At 34.7% G+C, this 24350-nt stretch overlaps 1 protein-coding gene across 1 annotated transcript in view; it reads right to left on the bottom strand.

Moving 5' to 3' along the window:
- Positions 1 to 24350, bottom strand: part of VRK2 (VRK serine/threonine kinase 2) — a 111359-nt gene that overhangs the window by 64270 nt on the left and 22739 nt on the right. The window contains exons 4-8 of the mRNA XM_055328182.1: positions 7996 to 8045; positions 7182 to 7251; positions 5628 to 5715; positions 3625 to 3730; positions 2331 to 2423 (exon numbers count right to left, since the gene is read on the bottom strand). Coding sequence (XP_055184157.1) covers positions 2331 to 2423; positions 3625 to 3730; positions 5628 to 5715; positions 7182 to 7251; positions 7996 to 8045 — 407 coding nt within the window. The remainder of the gene's footprint in view (positions 1 to 2330; positions 2424 to 3624; positions 3731 to 5627; positions 5716 to 7181; positions 7252 to 7995; positions 8046 to 24350) is intronic.

Raw genomic sequence — 24350 nt, 5'->3', positions numbered from 1 at the left:
GGGGCCAGGGTGGGGGTCAGGCTAGAGATGAGGGCTGACTGCAATGGGGGAGGACAGAAAGTTTGAAGAGGACAGGAACACTCCATATCGCAACTGTATGGTGGTTCTGAGACATACGTGTGTCAAAACGCATCAAACTGTAGTTAAAAGGGTGAATTTTACTGTTTGTAAATTATACTTCAGTAAACCTAACCTTACAGAAAGTATGCAGACTTTTAAAGGATTTTTAAATATACTGCCAAATTGCCCTTCCATTAACTTAATTTCTTCTACTCCTACTGAATTTACATTCCCGCTGGCATTCTACACGTCCCTGCACCCTCGTCAGCCTCAATATCATCAGATTATTATTTCAGGCTTTTCCAATTTGAGAAGTTCTTTTAAAATGATACTTCATTGTTTTTATATGCATCTCTCTTCTTTCTAGTGATGGTGAACATTTTTTCATCCAATTCTGACAGTTGTATTTCTATGTTCTATCTGTTCATTCAATTATTAAGAAAATGTTTGGTGTTTTTCTTACTAATTTTTTCAAGTCTACTAGATGTATCCCCAAATATCTGCCACAAATATACTTCCCAGTTCATTTATCTTTCTTTTTTCCTCATTTTTTAATGTAGACATTTTAAAATGTGAAATTCTCAATACTTTCTAAGATTTTTTTCTTCTGTACCATTACTTAGAAATTTCTTTCCTCATCTAAAGTTCAGTTAAATATTCAACTATAATTTAAAAAAAATTGTACACTCAATTTCTTCACTTTTGAAATCTCTGTTGTCCAGTAGAGTGGCTACTAGCCACACAGAGTTACTTAAATTTAAATTAATTGAAATTAAACTTTTTCCTTTTTTTTTTTTTCTGGTTTTGTGGTTTTAGGTCTTGCACTTAAATCTTTAGTCCATGCTGAGTTAATATTTGTGTATAGTGTAATTTTCATTTGTCAGTCATACCTTGATAAAGCTAGGTGGTAAAAGCAAAGTCAAATTTTAAAAATAATTAATAATTAACTAAAATTAGGTTAAATTTAAAATTCAGTTCCTCAGCCACACAGTCACATTTTTAAAGACTCATTTAGAGGAATTTTAGATTCAATTTTGGTAAATTTAGAGCAACTGAGGTAAAACTGAAGTACAGTGAGTTCTCATATACCCACTGTACCCACCATCAACATCCCATACCAGAGTATTATATCTGTTGCAATGGATGAACCTACATTCATTACACGGCGACACATCATTATAACCAAAAATCTATATAGTTTACATTAGGGTTCACTTTTGGTGTGGAACATTCTGTGGGTTTTGACAATGTATAACCTGTCTCCACCACTGTAATATCATACAGAACAGTTTCATTTCCCTAAAAATCCTCAGTGTAACCACTGGCAACCACTGATCTTTTTCGTGTCTCCACAGTTTTGCCTTTTTCAAAATGTTGCAGAGTTGGAATTATACAGGTTTTCACTCAGTAATATGCATTTAAGGTTCTTCCATGTCTTTTCATGTCTTCACTGCTCATTTCTTTTTTAACATTGAGTGACACTGCATAGCTAGGATGTAATACAGCTTATTTATCCATTCACCTATTAAAGGACATCTTCATTGATTCAAGTTTTGGCAATTTTGAATAAAGCTGCTATAAACATCTGTGTGTAGGTTTTTGTGTCGATGTAAATTTTCAATTCCTTTGGGTAAATACCATGCAGCGTAATTGCAGATTATATGTTATGAATATGTTTGGTTTTTAAAGAAATCGCCAAATCGTCTTCCGCAGTGGCTGTATACCATTTTGCATTTTCAGCAGCAATGAATGAGTGTCCCTGTTGCTCCACATCTTTTTCAGCATACCCACGTTTCAAGGGCTTGAGAGCCACTGTGGCTAATGGCTACCATACTGATAGTAACATACAGAATACTTCCATCATCAGAAAAAGTTCCTGTGCAAATGCTGCTCTAAAACTTAAGTGTTTATACAGTGAAACAGGAGCCACTGTGACTTTTAATTTTTTTTTCTCTGCACAAATCCATCCCTTCTCCCACTGGATTTTGATAGTCCTTTGTTCATAGTCGCTCAGAAGTTCAAGTTTCAGCCACTTAACTATAGGTCCATTAACAAATTATTTAAATCCCTCTGAGTCTCAGTTTCCCCATCCTAGGTACGTTTTACTTTAGTGCATTAAATGAGATAAACAAGGTAAGATCAATCACAACATTCATCATGCTAATCCTCATTTGTAAACTCTTCCGGGTTAGGAGAGTGATTTTTTTTAATGTCTCAGTATGATACTGTGAGGGTCCTTACTGGAAGCAGAAGCTTAATACCGTACTTACCCGATCTGGATTTCTATAACCTAACAGTAGATTCGCGGCTTTTATATCACCATGAACATATTCATTTTCATGTATATACTCCAGTACATCCAACTATGGGAAGAAATATATAAGATTATGTTAATATCTGTTTCAAACTCATGATCAACTTCGAACATTCTGAATATAGAACAACATGTATTTTTTTCATAGTGCAAAGTAACATTTCTACAATCATATATTTATCTGTTTATCATATATACTGGTCACTTATCCTGGAAAAAAGTTGAATAACATAATCCTCAAATATCAATTGTTTTAATTAAATCTCTGATGGAAAGAAACCAAGATTCAACAATGCCTAGGCCTATGCTCCGGACAGTCTAATGTCCCAAGTCACACTGTGCAAAGAGGAAAAACAATAACATCAGAGATCCAAAGTAAAATAATCATGAAGCCCACTCAGCAATTCCTCACCCAAGCAATGATTATAAATCAAGTTTTGGAGACCGCAGAACAAAACACCATGTCTCTGAGCACATAGAAAGGCATTCTCCTTCTGGACAATAACAGAAAATACCTTAGCTTCATCTTTAAAGCCCTTGAACCTTCCATGTCACCTACACCCAGTGCTCAATAAACATGTGCTGGCTAGATAAATGGATGAATGGATGAACAGGAACATTAACGAGTTCTATTTGCCACATCCCAACCTGGCATGAGCAGTTTCATTCTATTTAAAATGGAAAAAATATAATGGAGCTTGGGCAAACCAAACACAAACAAGATAAGACAAATATGTAGTATAAACAAAATGTGTGCATGGGTGCTATTAAGATTTCATTGCTTCTTATTTGGCAAAGTATATATTATTCATTGCCATACTAATTACTGCCACCATCCCAAACTCGTAATAAAAACTTTATAGCACCCCCATATCATCACGTATTTAGTATGGAAAATAATATATTTTGCCATAGTTTGCATTGTTATAAATACAACTGACAAAAGAGAGGTTATTCTTATAGCAATGCAAGCTTGTTCTGATATGTAAAACAAAGCTGTGAGGGGAAAAAAAAATCAGACTGTAGAACCAATGCCTAATTGAGTTTGTAGTGCCAAACACAGCACATTCTGTCACTTACAGAGCCCACTGTTATCAATTTCACCAAAATAGCCTCTACTCTAAATAACTGACATTTCTAGGGCAATAATCCTTCATTCTCTGATAATTCCACAAAGGGCAACGATTTGTATATTGTAACAAGTAAATAATCTGAAAATGAGGCATGCGAAACAAGTCGTTCATTCTTACCATTCGGATACCTAGCTGCAGGACAGTTGACTTTTTAAAAGTACCATTCTGGTCTGAGATCTTCTGTAAATCTATTCCTAGTCTTTCCATTACCATAAATCTGTAACTATAAGAAGGAGACGTCAAAAAGAGATCTTAAGATAGCAATGCTTGAAACTGCCTATTTATGAATTTGAAACAAGGAAAAACACCCCCAACCTAACAATGAAGAATATTGCAATCGGAACCATTAAAGAATGAACGTACATTAATAATCTCGCCGTTCTTTTACAGAAAGATACTAGTCACTATTTTACTCTGCAGTTAGTTTCTAGTGGAAGAGAATGCTGTGCTGAAACATTCATGCTCACTCTTAGGGTCATGAAAAGAGAATGGTCTTTCTAAATTAAAGAGTCCTGAGTTTGATTCATTTTGATTCCATCATTCGCTCACTGTAAGACCTTGAACAAATCATTTGTCCCTACAGAAAATTTTATTAGATTTGTTTTTTGAACTTATAAATCATTTACTTTATCTACTCACTTATAAATATGACTTTAAACACACTTTAAACATGACTTTTCTCTATACACTTTTAAACATGTGTTGGGCACTTGGGTGGTGCAGTCGGTTGAATGTTCAACTCTTGGTTTTGGCTCTGGTCATGACCTTAGGGTTGTGAGATCAGACCTGGCATTGGGCTCCATACTCAGCCTGGAGTCTGCTTCAAATTCTCTCTCCCTTTGCCCTTCCTGCCCACACTCATGTTCTCTGTCTCATAAACCAATAATGAAAAAAATGTACTTCTTCTCTGTTTGGCACCTCCATCTCTGCTCTTCCTTTCACTTACATGCCTGCATCAGGCCCTATTCTACATTCATCTATGTATATACACATGAACACACACATAAAGGAATTTTTGTCTTTGTTTTACAAAAATGTGATCTTATTATATGTACTTTTCTTCATCATACTTTTAGTATCTCACATCCCCCCACATCAACTGGTATAGCTCTAATTAATTTCTTTAATGGGCTGCATAATATTACATGCTATGGATATACCATGATCCACTCAGCCACTCAGTCCTCTATTGGCAGCCCTTTACTTTGTTTGAAAATTATTGTTTAAAAAAAAAAAGAAAATTGTTTGTTCGTTTTGTTTTTACTGATAGCATTTAAAGACCATCTGAACAAAGCACTGACCACAGAGCTTATTTCCTCACCTAGGAAAAAAACCATCACCTATCTTAAAAGGCTATTGAAAGGACAAAATGGGGTATCTAACAAATTGATTTTTTTCTTTTTAAAAAATCATTAGTCAATTATTTATAAGTGATGACTAGCCATATGTGGTGATTTTTAAAAATGTCTCTACAAATTCTTTGTTGTGCCTTTTCTCAAGAGACAAAGCTTAATTAAATCCCCTCTCTTGTGTATAGAGTAGACTTAGTGACTTGCCTCTAGCAAAGAGGCTATAGTGGAAATATGTGACATCACTGTAAGATTTGAAATAAGTCAGAGAAAGACAAATGCCATCTGATTTCACTCATATATGGAATTTAAGAAACAAAACAGATGAATGTGGGGGGAAGAGGGGAAAAAGCGAGGCAAGCCATAAGAGACTCTTAACTATAGAGAACAAATTGAGGGTTGCTGGAGGGGAAGTATGCAAACAATCACATGAGTGTATTTAGAAGCGGATCTTCTTAGGCCTGTTAACAGCCACATGAGTGACCTTGAAAACAGATCCTTCCCCAGTCAGATCATGTGATGTCTGCAACCCAACAGACAACTTCCTCAGAAGTCCTCAGCTGGAATCAGCTGTGGAGAACAAATAGTTTCCATGGGTAACTTCCATGTTGGTGACCCATGGAAACTAAAATGATAGTAGTCTGTCATTGTAAGGTACTATGATTTGGGTTATACAGAAACAGGTATTAGAGCACATAAGAAATAGTCATAGAAAAAAAAAAGAAAGAAATAGTCATAGAACAATATTTTATTATAATAATTTCATTTTACCTTCTTCCCTGGAATTCAGTAATACCAGATCCATAAAACAGAGGAATTCCTAAATAATCAAGTTTTTTGAGTTTTATCCAGCTTTTGACTGCAAAGACAAATTTAACAGGAAAAAAATATATATATTTTTAGAAATGTTATTTCTTATTTTTATACAGATCCTTAAACTTACTTAGCTAACCTAAACAGAAATTAGACCTTTCTAGTAAATGTTTTAAAGAATCAAATATATCTACCTAGTGGCTTCAAATTCATTTATCACTGTGATTAACATAAAAACATATATAGAAATTTTAAATTTAAGCAATTATAACCAAACAAAAGTAGTCATGGTCATAAAATGCATTAGTATCATATACAACAAGTGTTTTAATTCCTGAAAAAAAGTCATTTCCTTATACATTAAATTCTAAAATACAACATATGTTCAAAAAATTAAAATAAAATAAAATAGAACATATGTTAACTACCAAAGAATCAGTAGAGAGATGTGTTTTTCTTTCCATTACTTAAAAATTTAAAGCCATGATAGTTGAAAAAATAGAAATTGGGCAGAAAAATCATCTTACTATGAAATTATTATACAGAAACTGCTTTGATTAAATTTAGTTTAAAAAAAATCAAATCTACTGAAACCATCAGGTAGCTTATTTTCCACTTTTATACCATATACGTTTAATGTGTAAGACAGCTCTACGATAAACAATCAAGTTTAATGGATTCTATTTGTCACTCTGACATAGTTTAAGCAGTTAGTAAAGACTACTGTCGTAACATTTAGAAGGTTTGATTAAGAAAAACAAAGTTAATTATTGAGGTTAGTCTCATCATTCTTTTTCTTAAATATAATGTAGAAGACCTTGACTATTATCATTTTTTATTCATATCAAGTTCCTAAAAGCTCTGCTTAGTCCACCTATATTGTACAGTATTTAAAAATGCTTCTGCTGTTCTTCAACTCTGCTCAGATTCATTTTGTATTCAATTCCTCTAACTAGTGTTTCTTACTTGTGATTTCCAGCTCCAGTTAATTTCCCACCATTCAAGTTTCTAACACTTTTAACTTATGTTCTAAATCATTTTAATGCTTAATCATTTCCATACACCTTACACTAATCCATTCTATGTCCACTCCTTTTGTTTATACATCTACCACCCATTTTAATATTTCTTCCTTACAACTTTTGGTTCCAAATGTTTCCTATGAAAGAAATGATATCATTCTACTACCTTTTATACTTAGAGAACGCCTGGTAGCTTAGATCAACAAGATCTGGACATTATATATAAAGTAGCAAAAATAACTTTGATTTGAGATATATAACCCAGTATATGTATATTATATCAACATTTATATATCATCTACCTTATTTTTATATAATAGTTAATTGTATCATTTTATAATAAAATTTCTAATAGGAAAGAATTTTCCAAAAGGCTAGAAAAACAAAAATATTAACATTCACTTTAGCAAGCCATATATATACGTGTGTGTGTGTGTGTGTGTGTGTGTGTGTGTGTATGGAAGTAGCTTGCTTTGCTAAATTTACTTACTATAGTCATTTTTAGCAGCTCTTTGATAAAATTTAAGTTCTGAAAATAATGGGCCATTTTCTTGATATTCCTATAAAAGAAAGAACAATTAATTTTTATTAAGAAAAAAATAAATCTTAAAGATAGATTTCATATTTTAACTGTGAAAATAAGAGTATATATTCATAGTATATAAATAATGCTTGAGTCATTCATTATAAAACAGGAATCAAATTTCCATTAAAAATCTTAGAAAAGCACTAAATAAACTTGGAGAATCTCATGTTTAAATTTATACACTGTAATGATATCTCTACACAATCTTATATATGAAAGTAGTCTTCTAATGGAAAGAACTTACTAAAAGCACTGAGAATTTTATATATACATATGAAAGATATTCAATGTCTACCGATATGGACATCAGGGTAGATATACTGCAAACTCCCTCAGGGTTCATTCACACATGATACCTTTACTAAGTATCTACTATATTTCATATATATTTCATTGTACTAGGCATAAGAGATATAAACAATATAAAACCTCACCTTTGCCTTTAAGGACCTTACCATCTAGAGAAAAGAGGAAGGAAGGGAACACAGGAGAGGAGAGTAACAGATAGGATACAAAGATGATAAATGCCAACACAGAGAAACACAGTTCTCCAATCTCCACATTTTAATAATGTGAAAATGTACTATAACACTACATTTATTAATAAGTAGAATTATAAAAGCTAAGTTAAAAAATGTTTTTACAAAGATACAAGGTATAAAGCGGAAAACAAAAAAGTGAAGTATACATGAAATACAAATTTAAGAGCAACACTTACCACTTTTATTACATGTCTTGCATCATTATCTGGTTTATTTGTGGGAAAAGCTGCAGAACAAAACATAGGGTGGAGGAGAGAGACAGTTATTCCCAATTACTGAATGTCTACTATAATCCAGATACCATGCTAAGCATTTTACATATACTTATTTATGAAATCCTCCAAGAACCTCTTCTGGTAGGTATCATCTTCATGTTACACAAGATCCTATTAAGGTTCAAAAATAATTTGAATAATTTGCTAAGAAGTGCAGATTGGGGACTGAAACTCAATCTATCGGGCACCATAGCCCACACATGCCATAAACCATATTCAAATACTCAAACATGGAAACCAACAGATACTAATCACACAGATCCAAATGTAGGGGAAAATATTTTCTAGATATGCAGCATTAAACCCAGTATATGATAAATAGTAAAACCTACTGATATAATTTTACAAAATTAAAGTCTATGACAATTCAGAAATGAAATCTGATTCATCTTAACTAGAAAGTTCAAAACAATTTCTATATGGCAAAATTCTAAATCAAGTGAAAATGAGGATAAACTCTTTTAAAAATCACCTTCTGAACCTGCCGATGAATCATCCCTACATTAAAGAATATGTATCTCCTATAAATCTCATTTCAAGTTATTTCACTTCATTTTATTATTTGCCACTTGCATTTTAAAAAATTTCTTATCAGGCAGCCCAGGTGGCTCAGCAGTTTAGCGCCGCCTTCAACCCAGGGTGTGATCCTGGAAACTCAGGATCGAGTCCCACATCAGGCTCCCTGCATGGAGCCTGCTTCTCCCTCTGCCTGTGTCTCTGCCTCTCTCTCTCTCTCTGTCTCTCATGAATAAATAAATAAAATATTTTTTAAAAAATTTCTTATTTATTCTTTAGATAGGCTCCACAGCCAACCTGGGGCTCGAACTTACAACCCCAAGATCAAGAATCACATGCTTTACCAACTGGGCCAGCCAGGTGCTCCCCTGCATTTTAGATATAGTAATCCAACTTCTAATAATTCCACTGTTCAAATTTTTAGATCAAATCAGTCCTTTCATCTATTTTACCTAAATTATTTAAAAGTTATGGTTTTCAAACCTTGATAAGTCAATGTGTGTATTTATTTGTACTGTGAAAGTCTAGAATCTTGTCATTCATCTCTTCCCTCTTCATCCATTCAATCATTCCACTAACCAATAATTATTTATCATGAAGCTAGAATTTGCAAGGCATTGTGTCAAGCATCAGTAGTATGTTTAAAGGAAAATGAAAGGAAGAAAGGTGGAGCTAGTATTGATTATGATTCAGTTTCCACAGCTAACAGATGGAGAACAATATCAATTCTTCCAGTATATTTTCAGTATGTTCATCAGATGCTATCCTCTTATGACTACTCTTAACATTTCTCCTTCTCTTTTCTCCTAACTCCATCAGCTTTCCTCTTTTTCACATGACAGATGTAAAAAAAATGGCAAATTTATCACAATATATATCAATTCTACTTTACAGGTGAGCCAACTCATGCACAACTTTTTTAACCATTCTCCAAGAATTTTTATGTCAGCATGCTATCAACCATTTGAAGAAATTATTACTTCAGGGTTAGTTAATATTAGATATAAAATATGAACGCAGACCTCTTTCCAAAGAAACAAAATTTATTTGTATCAAGTAATTTTTACCCTTTCACCTTTATACATGTAAAGTCATTTCACTGTCACTCATGCGGTAATCCCAAAGGAAATCCAGGAGGGATGGATTATCCATACCCAAGGCAAGAAAAAACTAAAGAAAGTCTACACAAAAGAAGAGGTCCAGTCCTGTTATAGAAGAAGGGGTAAGAAAAGCCTTTCTTCCCACCCTACAGCAGACTTTTCTTAGTAGTGTGGAGCCTGAGCCTGTGGAGAAGCTGCCCTGCCCTCACACTGGTCCATTTAGTGCAGTACTCCTATGGGCAAGTGTCTTTGCTTCCTGAGGTAGAAGTTGGTAGAAACTTCCTGCTTCTTGTCTAAAAGCAAGTAGCCACATCAGCAAACATAATAACAAGCCCAACAGATGTAAGCAGAAAAGCACAGAAGAAAAATTAGTTTCAACTAGATAAATAACTTATTTGGGTTCGAATGGGAAAAGAGATATCCAACCAGTTCAAAGGGCTGCTCTTTGCTGATTTCAATCAGTATAGCCCTATTACTTTATAGCCTTTCACATGATTTCACATGATTTCACATGATTATATGTTGACATATACTCAAAACACCCCACACTTGCATTTGATAGCTATATAATATTCTCCATAAACTACCAAGTCAAATTATATTGGAAAGCCTAAATCCAAAATCAATTGACTAGAAAGTTCTTGGAGATGGAGGTTGAACAAATAAATTGTCCTAGTTACCATGGAGGTCTCTTTATAGTAATCAATCAGTTAATTAATGAAATAAATATTTATTTTCTACTGTAAGCCAAGCCATATTCTAGCTAGTGAAATTAAAAAATAATGGAAAACAGACATCTGCTTTCATAGTCTAATGGAGAAATCGGACATTCACCAAATATTCATATACAAGTGCAGAACTGTAATTATAATAAATGTAAAGGGGAAAGGTAGACAGTAATAAGAGAATATATAATTTAATTTATATAAAAAGGGAATTACTGAGCAAGAATAGTCAGAGAAGTGATGATGGGCCAGATGCAAATCTAGCTAATAACTTCTGCCTGATGAAAGGTTTTGAAAACTTGAGGTGTAGTTGAAGGATAGGAAACACATAATTAGATTTGTATTCTTAACAGATCACTACACCACAGTGTGGAGAACAGACTGAAGGGGACCCAGAGTAGATACTAACTGATCAGTAAGGATTTAATTTTGATAGATCAGAAAAAAGAGGACCACAGCTTGGACTAGACTATCAGTGGCAAATAAAGAAAAATGAGCAGATTCCAGAGATTTCAGAAAGTGAAACTGTTAGGACTTGATAAAGGAGGCAAAGGGATCTTGTTGAGTATGTTACTACTGATTAATCTACTCAGGGTTGAAAAGAATGATCAATCACAGATAGTGATAGTCTTGAAATTACAGGAGTCTTATATCTTCATTTAAATTTCTGACCAGAGGCCTAAGGAGCTGCTAAAAAATGCATATTGCACATACAGGATACCTGCCCTCCTAGCACTCTTTTCTATTCACTGAGAACTGTCTGGCTTTTCCTTTGAGGAACTAAACCTCCTGCTACCCATGTGAACTTAGTAGGGCTGTGTAACACAGTACACCTACCCTTACATCTCAGAGTTGGGGACATGACTAAACCTGACTAACTGGAATATACAGCTCATTGGCCACAGTAACCAGTTCAGAAGAGTAATGTGCACCAACTAGGTAAAAAGTTATTTCCTAGGATGGCAGTACAATGCTATGTAACACAAGAAGACCATAAGCTGAAAGGATACCAAATCCTAGAAATTACTTTCCTCATCTACATGGAAAATCAAGTCTGAAAATCAAATCCGACACTGAAAAAAAGTAAGGTCAAGGCAGAAAGAGGGAGAGGGCCCTGTTGACATTGCTTAAGCTCTACACTGTGCATACCAGAAACCAGAAAAGCCCTATATTTCTCAGTTATAAGAGTTAAGAAATCCCTCTTTTGCTTAAATATATTTCGGCTTCTGACAACCAAAGACTTACACAGAAAGGAACTAGAAAAACTAGAATATGATGGAGTCTGGTAAACAATGTCAATAAAGTAGCAGACTAGATAAACCGAAAACCTTCTTCTATAAAATAAACAAGATGTTGACTATAATAAATCAAACTTTCTTATAAATAAAGAATTGATCTGGTTAAATAAATACATAGCCCAAAACAGAAAGAACTCTAAAACCAGAGGGAAATGTATATGAGGATTAATGTTCTACACTATGCTGCAGGCCTAAAAGAGGCCGCCCACTCTGGTCAACCAAGTATATCAAGTGTCAAAGCCCTCTTGGGGGAAAAAACTAAGTCTTTGGGCCTGCAACAGGCAGGTATCTGAAGTTAAGATAGCCACATAAAGTCAGATTTTCCCACTGCTATGCCTTCAGTAGTGTGAAACATTAAAAATAAGAAAGAGAAAGAAATGGAGAGATAGGGGAAGGGGAGAAAGAGAAAAAGGGAAGCAGAGGTAAGAACGAAAGCAAGACAGACTTCACCACTGTTAAACCCAGACAGAAAAGCAAAAACAAAACATCCCACCTTGTTGTGGTTAAGGCGCTGAGCATGAGGAAAGGTAATCTTTCCTGATAATTAGTTACTTTATAGCTGCATTCAGGAATTTGAATCTCAAATTGACCCAGCAGTATGATATAGGGACTTGAAGCCAAATGATAACCCAAAACACCTTACAGAAGCAAAAGAAACAAATCTTCAAGAGACAGGCTGGACCCCCATGGTTATCAGATATAAAACATGGCTAAAGGTGAGTAGATGATCGAACACAGGAAAGAAACAAACAAAAGGCATAAACCCCAAGAAACACAGACCTCCCATATAGCTCAAATAGCTACTTAAAATAGTAGCAGACACAAAGTATCAGTAACATAAGAAACAATGTAAAATGTTCTATGAAAAAATAAACAAATTCAAAAAACATGAGAGATCTAAGAGACAGTAACCAAAAACGAAATACATTAGAATTCCAAGAGGAAATATGGGAGTAAGTTTGATTTGGAATTGTGAAATACTGGAAATAACACAAAATCTATCTTCAGTAGAATGTATAACAAATTGTATTTAGTCATAGTATGAAATGCATTGTATCAAAAATGAAATACAGATATAGTAGTAACATAGATATATCTTAGATATAATGTTGAGTGAAAAAAACATAAAACAATGCATACTGACGATTATATAAATTAAAAACCCACCAGTTATATTTGTTTAGGGATACATACATACACAATAACTATAATGAAAAAAAAGTAAAATAAAAACCATAAAGAGCCTAGAAAGTGTTTTACTATTACAAGGTATGGAAGAGATGTAAGAGTTTCTAGAGTGATGGTTATATTGATATGTTATATGCTTGACCGGGATGGGGATTATGAGAGTCTTGCTACTAGATACATTTTCTTGATAAATTATGTTTATGTTGCGTGTACTTTTCTATATATTAATACATGTAATACATAATCATTAATATTTAAAACCTAATGAATAGCCTAAATAGTAGATGAGATAGAGCTACAAAGAGTAAAATAGATTAGATATGGAAAAATACTCTTGAATTCACCACACAGAAATATAGAGACATAAAATACGAAGATGAGATTATGAAACACCACAGAAATATGACAGAAACACAATTTTCCAAAAAGCTCCAGAACTGGAGGATAGAGAGAATAGAAGACAGACATTTTTGAATAAATAATATTTCATAACTATCAAATATGATAAAAGTCACGAACCCTCTAATTTAAGGATCACAAGTTCCCGGCAAGATAAATAATATCTGTATGCCACCCCACCATAGTCAAACTGCAGAACATTAAAGACAAAGTTCTAACAAACAATAGAAAATATTACATACAAAAGATAGATGAAGTGACAGTAGACTTCTCAACAGCAACAAGGCAGTAAGACATTGAATAATATCATATTCATATGCTGAGAGAAAATAATTACCAATCTAGAATAAGGTACACTAAAAACATAAACAACAATAATGTACAAAATAGTAACATGGTGACTAGAGGTACAGTGTTGAAATGCCATGTATTTATCCAGGAGAAAAGTGTAGACAGTGATGAGCTTCCTAGTTTATTAAAACAAGAGAGTGTATCGAGGTTGCAGGTAACCACTAAAATAATAGAAATAAAATTCAGAACTTCAAAATCAGTAAAGAAAAAAGAATAAAGAAAACCTAAAAATCTAAGAGAAGTTTGGAAAAGAATATGTTCTTCTAAAAAAAAAAGAGTAAATATAAAATGTTGTAAGTGAAATAAATTAAAATATCAATTTTATATCAGCTTTTAGACATACTTTTTAAATATTTTATTACCTCTGAAATTTGAATGCATCTTACAACCAAAGACATCTTACAGTTGCTGCTGACCATATAGCAGTTTGACAGTCACAAACCTAGTCCCAGATGTCTATTTGTCTTCACTTCAATTGAGTCATATACATTGCTGATAGCATTACATGTTCCACTTAATTGTCATTTACAATGATTTGTGCATGTAGAAAAATTAATTAATGAACCAGCCCAAAACAGAAAAATGGGACATAAACTTGATATTAGTGAAAAAAATGTTCTTTAAGATAGGACTGCAACACTGAGTGCTCTATGAGTTCCATTTGTAAGACTATTTTAAAGTTACTGTGTCATAGTTTAATGAGCACTATTAGGTATTAGATATAAAGCATATCTTACATAAACACAAAAAGACTGACTCAAGAAGAAGAAAATTATGAACTTTTAAGCATCTAAGACTCAACAAATGTATATAAAAAATGATGTATCTTAAATCATGGACACCTTAGATGTGGAAAAAAAAAAAAAAAACATGCCAGTAATCATAATATATTTGAGTAGACTAAGTTCACCAGATAAGAAACCACAGGATCATTAGAAAAATAAATAAATGTATACTAACTATGAGACACAACTAAAACATAATGATACAGAGAAAATAAAAAGATTAATAAACTAGCCAAAACAGCCTGGAAGAAAAAAAAAGGCTGGAATATGTATTTTCAAAATTACAGAACTCTCAGGAAAGAATTACTAGATATAAAGTTAGTCCAACCTAATCATTAAAAATTATTCAATGAAAAAAATGATCCAATAGAAAGACTAAATTCATGAACTTGAAATCACCTGATATTGTTTCTTAATATAAAAATAAAAAACCAGCAGAATTACAGGAAAAAAAATGAAATAGCACAAAAATCATGGAAGACTTCTAAACAACTTCATAATGTATAAGCAAGCAGACAAAAATAAATTGGAATAATACAATTAACAGTTTTTATCTAAAGACCACGTAAGATAAAATAATTAAAGGACATACGTACTTTTCAAACATAAAACATTTTTTTAACTGCCTGTAATTTTACCCAAAAACCAAGCTTTCTCAAATTATCAAAGAATAATGCCTACAACCTAGGTCAAAGAAGAATCACAAAGGAATTTAGAAAATACACAAAACTGAACACTAAAAATATCATATTGAAGCTAGTTAGCATATAGTGAATAAGTACATATTTATGACTTGTTTTTCTCTGATAATGTAAGCTTCACAAAGACTGAAATATTTGGTTTTATTTAGATGTTTCGCAAGAACCTCAAATAGGGTCTAATAAGCATTCATTAAATATCTGATGAATGGAGGGGGTCCCTGAGTGGCTCACTGGTTTGGCACCTGCCTTCAGCCCAGGGCATGATCCAGGAGTCCCGGGATCGAGTCCTGCATCGGGCTCCCTACATGGAGCCTGCTTCTCCCTCTGCCTGTGACTCTCTCTCTCTATGTCTCTCATGAATAAATAAATAAAATCTTTTTGAAAAAATTCAAATAAATAAATATATAAATAAATATCTGATGAGTAATTTAATGAATGCAAGTAGTACTTAGAAATTAATTTTTAAGGAGGATTTAAGATGGTGGAGTAGTGGGAGGCACCCTGGGGCTTGCCTCATCCCTCGAATATAGCTAGATTGGCATCAAAACATTTTGAACAACTAGGAAATCGATCTGAGGATTAAGAGAATAATCTGCACAATTAGAGGGTGAGAACATGGTGGCTGCAAGGTTCAGAGACATAAATTGGGAGACAGAAAAGCTGCACTACCAGGTGGTGGGTGGGATCCCTTTTTGTGGGGAGAGGACAGGGAGAAAAAGGGAGAGAGACCAGGGTGTTGTGTCTGCATAAGAGTAATTTTCCCCAGGACCACTGACTGGGGATTCGAGAGAAACTGTGGTGAGTGTTTTACAAACAGTGGAGCTCAAATTCTGAGGTTTTGGAAGTCTATGCCTTTTGCCAGAATCAAGCCGGGCAGGCAGTTATGCTCCTGGAGAGGGAAGACAGAGGCCCAGGAGTGGAAGGCCGACAATGTGGCGCGGGGATGCCCTGGGTAACACTGGGAGAGGACGTTTCCCTTCCCAGGGTATGTCCTCTCCAAGGACAAGGTACCTGGTAGGTGCCACTGAGCAGCCACTCAACAGCAGGGGACAGGAGGAGGGCACAGAGGGCAGATAACCTGTTCACAGCTTTCTGCTATGCTTCAGACATAGACTCCAGGCATCCGCATGCCTGTGTGACTGCTTTTCTGACAGAGTGGATCCAGGCACAGCATTGCCAGGCTCTCCTTTGCGGGGAGCAGGGCAGGTCCACACTTTGCTGAGTCCTTTAAGATATGGATTTTTAAATCCCAGCTGCATGCCAAAATAAAACACAGAAAGTGATGCAGGGTGTGCTGACAGCCCTTGCATGGACAGGTTGAGAGCAGAGATCTGAAGGGGGCATGGGCCACAGAAGGGGAGACTGTTTGCTTTTCTGTGAGGGCTTCCTGAGCAGCTGGGGCCGTGAGTTCCCCTTCCAGGAACTAGGGGGTAGGGTAATGCCATCTTCCACCTGTCCCATACTCACCAGCACAGTCTGACTTCAGTGAGCAACACAGCACCCCCAGCAGAGGATGGGGTTGCTTACACCAAACCCCACCCCCCTGCACCCTGCAGGGACATTTTACTAGGGCAGGTCTGTCAGTGAGCCAATGCAGCAGGTGTTTCCCTCAAAGTACCAACACAGGCCCCCTGCACATACCAAGTCTCCTGATCATAGAGTGCTCCAAAGGATCACTTTCAGTTCTGGTGGAAATAAGACCAGGCTTTTCCTTTTCTTTCTTTTTTTTTCTTTTTTCTTGGGACTCAATCTTATAGTTTTTTGTTTGTTTGCTTTTCTCATTTTTTTGGATCAGGCTTCTTTCTTTCTACCTTTCTTTCTCTTTCTTTTGCTTTGGAATTAGGCTTATAGTTTTTTCTTTCTTTGTTTCCTTTTTTGTTCCTTTTCCTTTTTTTTTTTCTCTCTCTCTCTTTTTTTTTGAGCAGGTTTTGTTTTTTATTGTTGATATTGTTTTTTTAAGAGGGGTGAACGAGGGGCAGAGGGAAAGGGAAAGAGAGAGAATATTAAGCAGGCTCCATACCCAGAGTGGAGCCTAATGCAGGGCTCAATCTCACAACCCTGAAATCATGACCTGAGCTGATATCAAGAGTTAGACGCTTAACCAACTGAGCCACCCAGACTGCCTTTATTTAATTAGACTTATCCTAACAAACAAATCAAAGCACACCTAATTAAAGGCCTAAATATCCCCAATGAAAGCAAGGAGGAACTCTGCAGATGACTGACCTGTGGGAAAGAACAGCCAAAACGTAATAGCAAAGTGCAGACAGCATACACCAGAAACTCTTCCTGAAGCAGCAGGCCTTGGATAGTTTATGAGTTCTTCTTAATACAGTAATATTACTGAGGAGCAGACAACACAACAAAGACAGAAACCTAGACCTAATGACAAGGTGGAGAAAATCTCCTCAAAAGAAAGATAACAATAAATCACAACCAGGGACTTGCTCAAAAGAGATATAAGCATTATATCTGAACAAGAGTTTAGCTGGACTTGAAAAAATCATAGAAGATACCAGAGAAACCCTTGCTGCAGAGATAAAAAGAACTGAAGTATTTATTTCAGGCTGAAATAAAAAATGCTATAATAAGCGAGATGTAAAACTGACTGGAAAAACTGCTATAACAGATGTAAAACAGACTGGATAACAATGAGGATGGAACGAATATGTGATACAGAAGATAAAATTATGGAAAATAATGAAGCTGAAAAGAAGAGAGAAAGAAAACTATTAGATCACAACTACAGATTTAGGGAACTCATAAAGCACAATAACATCCATATCATAGAAGTCCCAGAAGAGGAGCAGAAAAAGGGGGCAGAAGGCTTATTTAAACAAACTATACCTGAAAACTTCCTTAACCTGTGGAAGGAAACAGGCATTCAAGTCCAAGAGGCACAAAGAACTACCCTCAAAATCAATAAAAGTAGATCGACACCTAGACATATCATAATGAAACTTAAAAAATACAAAAATAAAGAGAATTCTGAAAAAAGCTAGAGAAAAAAGATCCTTAACCTACAAGGGTAGAAAAATAAGGTTTAACAGCAGATTGGTCCACAGAAACTTGACAGGGCAGAAGAGAGTGGCATGATATATTCAACATGCAAAATGGGGAAAATGAGCAGCCAAGAATACTTTATCCAGCAAGGCTGTCATTCAGAATTGAAGGAGAGATAAAGAGTTTCCAAGACAATCAAAAATTAAAGAAGTTCATAAACATTAAATCAGCTCTGCAAGAAATTTAAAGAGTACCTTTTGAGTGGAAAAGATAAACCAAAAGCAATTAAGATTGGAAAGCAACAGAGACAATCTATAGAAACAGCGACTTTACAGGTAATACAATGACACTACATTCATATCTATCAATAATTATTCTGAATGTAAATGGACTAAATGCTCTAATAAAAAGATATATATAAGAATGCATAAAGAAAACAAGACCACCAATATGCTGCTTATAAGAGACTCACTTTAGATCCAAAGTGAGGGGATAGAGAACATGTATCATGCTAATGAACATCAAAAGAAAGCTGGAGCAGCCATACTTATATCAGACAAACTAGATTTTAAACCAAAGACTGTATATAATAAAAGATGAAGAAGGGTACTAATATCATAATAAAGGAGTGTATCTGACACGAAGACCTAACAGTTGTGAATATTTATGCCCTCAACTTGGGAATACCCAAATATAAAAATTAATTAATAACAAATTTAAAGAAACTGACTGATAATAATATAAAAATAATAGTAGAGGACTTTAACACACCACTCAATGGACAGACCATCTAAGCAGAAGATAAACAAGAAAACAAGGGCTTTGAATGACACATGGACCAGATGGACTTCATAGATATCTACAGAATATTTCATCCTAAAGCAGAACACACATTATTTTCAAGCACTCATGGAACACTACCCACAATAGATCACACAGTGGGTCACAAAACAGGACTCAACCAATACAAAGAGATTGAGATCATACCATGCATATTTTCAGACCACAAAGCTATGAAACTTGAGGTCAATCACAAGAACAAATTTGGAAAAACCTCAAATACATGGAGGTTAAAGAAGATTCTACTAAAGAATGAATGGGTTAACCAGGAAATTAAAGAAGAAATTAAAAAACACGTGGAAGTAAATGAAAATGAAAACATGACAGTCCAAAACCTTTGGGACACAGCAAAAGTGGTCATAAGAGGAAGTACATAGCAATAACAAGCCTTCCTCAAGAAGCAAGAAGAAAAGCCACAAGTATACAACCTAACCTTCCACCTAAAGGGGCTGGAAAAAGAACAACAAATAAAGCCTAAAACCAGCAGAAAGTAAACAGTAAATATTAGAGCAGAAATAAATGATAAATTTAGAAACAAACAACAAATAGTAGAGCAGACCAACAAAACTATAGGAGCTGGTTCTTTAAAAGAATTAACAAAACTGATAAACTCCTAGCCAGATTTATCAAAAAGAAAAGAGAGATGTCCCAAATCATGACTAAAAAGATCACTACCAACACCACAGAAATACAATTATAAGAGAATATTATGAACAATTATATGCCAGTAAATTGGGCAATCTGGAAGAAATCTCACAGAATGAGAGGCCAGCATTACCTTGGTTCCAAAACCAGACAGCAACCCCATTAAAAAGGAGAATTACAGACCAATAGCCCTGGTGAACATGCAAACATTCTCAGCAAGATACTAGCTAATCAAATCCAACAGTACATTAAAAGGTTCATTCATCATGATCAAGTGGGATTTATTCCTGGGTTGCAGGGATGGTTCAATATCTGCAAATCACTCAATGTGATACACCACATTAATAAAAGAAAGAATAAGAGCCATATGATTCTCTCGATAGATGTGGAAAAAACATTTAACAAAATACAGCACCTTTTCTTAATAAAAACCCTCAAAATAGGGATAGAAGGAACACACCTCAACAACATAAAGGCCATATATGGCAGACCCCCAGCTAATTATCATCCTCAATGGCGAAATCTGGGAGCTTTTCCCCTAACATCAGGAACACAAAAGCAATGTCCACACTTCTACCACTGTTGTTCAACATAGTACTGAAAGTCCTAGCCTCCACAATCAGACAACAAAAAGAAATAAAAGGCATCCAATTAGCAAGGAAGAAGTCAAACTTTCACTATTTGTAGATGACATGGTACTCTGTGTAAAAAACCAAAAGGCTCCAATAAAAAATTGCTAGAATTGATCCATGAATTCAGCAAAGTCACAAGATACAAAACCAACATACAGAAATCTCTTGGATTTCTATACACCAATAATGAAGGAGCAGGAAGAGAAATCGAGGAAATGATTCCATTTACTATTCCACAAAAACCAATAAGACACCTAGGAATAAACCTAACCAAATAGCTAAAAGATCTGTACTCTGAAAACTACAGAACACTTACAAAACGAATTAAAGAAGACACAAAGAGATGGGAAAACATTCTATGCTCATGGATTGGAAGAACAAATATTGTTAAAATGTCTATACTACACAAAGCAATCAACACATTTAATGTAATCCCTACCAAAATCCCAATTCCTAGAGGAGAACACATGCAGCAACCTCTTTGACGTTGGCTATAGCAACTTCTTACTAGAGAGGTCTTCAGGGGCAAGGGAAACAAAAGCAAAAATAAACTACTGGAACTTCAGCAAGATAAAGTTTCTGCATAGTGAAGGGAAAATCAACAAAACTGAAAATCTACTGAACAGGAGAAGATATTTGCAAATGACATAATGAATAAAGGGCTAGTTTCCAAAATCTGTAAGAACTTATCAAACTCACACACCAAAATTAAATAATCCAGTTAAGAAATGGGCAGAATAAATGAACAGACATTTCTCTAAAGAAGACATACAAATGACTAACACACATATGAAAAAGTGGTCAACATCACTCATCATCAGGGAAATACAAATCAAAACCATGATGAGATACCACCTCACACCTGTCTGAATAAATTAACAACAAAGGAAACAACAAATGTTGGCAAGGATGCAGAGAAAGGAGAACCCTCTTACACTATTGGGAAGGAATGCAAACTGGCACAGCCACTGTGGAAAACAGTGTGGAGGTTCCACAAAGGGTTAAAAATAGATGTATCCAATGACCCAACTATTACACTACTAGGTATTTACCTAAAGGATATAAAAATACTGATTTGAAGGAGCAACATGCACCCCAGTGTTTATAGCAGCACTATCGACAATAACCAAATTTTATATATAACAGAATATTACTCAGTCATCAAAAAGCGGTGATCATCAAGGTAGGATGGAACTGGGTCAAAAACAGACACACAGAACAAAGGAACAGAATAGAGAACCCATAAATGGACCCACAACTATATGGTCAACTCATCTTCAACAAAGCAAGAAAGAATACCCACCCAATGGAAGAAAGATAGTCTCTTCAACAAATGGTGTTGGGAACATTGCACAGCTACACGCAGAAGAATAAAACTGGATGACTTTCTTATATGATCTACAACAATTAATTCAAAATGTATGAAAGACCTAAATGTGAGGCAGGAATCTATCAAAATCCCTACCAAAATAGTACCAGCATTTTTCAAGGAGCTAGAATAAATAATTCTAAAATTTGTATTGAACCAGAAAAGACCGTGAATAGTCAAAGAAATGTTAAAAAAGAAAACCAAGGCTGGAGGCCTCACAATTATGAACTTTAAGCTGTATTACAAAGTGGTAACACACACACACACACACACACACACACACACACATACATATATCCCACATCTTCTTTATCCATTCATCAGTCAATGGACATCTGGGCTCTTCCCATAATTGTAACATTGACAGGTCTTGATACAGTCTTAAGTTTTGGGGGCTATTTAAAACAAAAACAAAAAAGGCAGCTAGGACAATCAGCTTGAACACTGAAGTAGGAGCTTGAGCTGGGCTAACAAGATTCATTTCCTACACAAGACCACTTTGTCATGTCTGGAAGAGATGGCTATTCTATCTAATGCACAGAAACAAAGAGAATCAAGTAAAATGAAGAAACAATGAAATATCTTCCAAAGAAAAACAAAGTTTCCAAAAACAGATTTTTATGAAAAGGAGATAAGTGATTTACCTGACAGTTCAAAATAATGGTTATAAAAATGATTAATGAACTCAGGAGAGCAATATATGATCAAAGTAAGATTTCTTTTTTAAAAAATTTTATTTATCTATTCATGAGAGACACAGACACAGAGAGAGGGAGAGACATAGGGAGAGGGAGAAGCAGGCTCCCTGCAAGGAGCCCAATGTGGGACTTGATCCCAGAACTCCAAGATCACGTCCTGAGCTGAAGGCAGATGCTCAACCGCTGAGCCATGCAGGCGTCCCAAACAAAGTAAGACTTCCACAAAGAAAGAAAGAAAAAACTAAAAAGCACAAAACAAATCACAGAGCTGCAGAATGTAATAAATGAACAAAAAAACTCAATAGAGAGATTGCTTCAACAGCAGACTAGGTAAAATGGAAGAAAAGTTGAGTGAACTCAAAGAGAAGGCAACTGAATTCACAAAACTAGAGAAGCAGTAAGAATAAAAGAAGGAAAAGAGTAAAGATAGCTTAAGGGATTTATGGGATACCATCAAGCTGACCATTATATGCACTATAAGGGTCTCTGAAGGAGAAAAAAGAAAGGAGCAGAAAGATTATTTAAAGAAGTAATGGCTGAAAACCTCCCTAACCTGGGGAAAGAAATAGACATCCAGATCCAGGAAACACAGTACCAAACAAGATTAATCTAAGGGTACCCACACTGAGACATATTATTATTAAATTCCCAAAAGTTGCAGTCCAGGGTAGAATCTTAAAAGCAGTAAGAGAAAAGCAACTTTCTATGTATGAGAGAATCTCCATAAATCTATTAGTGGATTTTCAACAGAAACTTTGCAGGACAGAAAAAAGAGATGATATAGTAAAAGTGTTAGAGAAAAAAAACCCAAAGACCCAAGAATCCTCTAGTTGCAATTTTGTCCTTCACAATTAATGGTGACATAAAGTTTTCAAAGCAAAGTTGAAGGAATTCATAACTAGACTCACCTTACAAGTAATGTTAAAGGGAGTGCTTAAGTTGAAACAAAAGGACATTAATTTTCAAAGTGAAAATATATAAAAGTAAAAAACTAATTGGTAAAATATACAGTTAAATTCAGAATATGTTAACATTGTAATAGATGGTAAATCACTTGTAATTGTACCATAAAGGTTAAAAGACAAAAATATAAAAAGAACTATAACTATAATAATGTGTTAAAAAATAAACAGGACAAAAGCATGTAAATTTTGACAATAAAAACATACAATCTGGGATCCCTGGGTGGTGCAGCGGTTTGGCGCCTGCCTTTGGCCCAGGGCGCGATCCTGGAGACCCAGGATCGAATCCCACATCGGGCTCCCGGTGCATGGAGCCTGCTTCTCCCTCTGCCTGTGTCTCTGCCTCTCTCTCTCTCTCTCACTGTGTGCCTATCATGAATAAAAAAAAATAAAAATAAAAAAAAAAACATACAATCTAAGGAAAAGCAGTATAAAGATGTAGAGCTTATGAATATGTTGAAAGTTATTACCAGCTTGACACAGAGTGTTATGTTTTACATAAGTCTCATGGTAACTAATAAAAACTTATAGTAGAAACACAAAAAATAAAGCAATCAAAGCATACCACCACGAAAATAAATCAATTCACAAAGAAGAGCAGGAGAAGAAATGAAAGAACTATAAAACAGCTGGAAACAATTACCAAAATGGTAATAGAAAGTCCATACCTATAGATAATTAAACGTAAATGGACTGAGCTCTCCAATCAAAACACACAGAATGATTGAATAGCACATTAAAAAAAAAAAAAAAAAAGCCAAGATCCAACTATATGATGCCGGTAAGGGATTCACTTCAGCTTTAAAGACACACAGAGACTGGAAGTGAAGGAACAAAAAAAAAAAAAAAAGAAGAAGAAGAAGAAAGAAAGATGTTCTAAGTCAATGGAAACCAAAAGAAAGCAGGGGAAGCTGTACTAATAGCAAACAAAACAGACTTTAAAACAAAAACTGTAATGAGATAATGGAAAAGGGATTAATTAATCAAGAGAATATAACAAATATTAAATAATAAATATTTATGTAGCAAACTTAGGTACACCTA

Source organism: Nyctereutes procyonoides, unplaced genomic scaffold (genome assembly GCF_905146905.1).
Source record: "Nyctereutes procyonoides isolate TBG_1078 unplaced genomic scaffold, NYPRO_anot_genome, whole genome shotgun sequence".
Lineage (NCBI taxonomy): Eukaryota > Metazoa > Chordata > Mammalia > Carnivora > Canidae > Nyctereutes > Nyctereutes procyonoides.
This window is presented reverse-complemented; position numbering and strand designations above follow the sequence as displayed.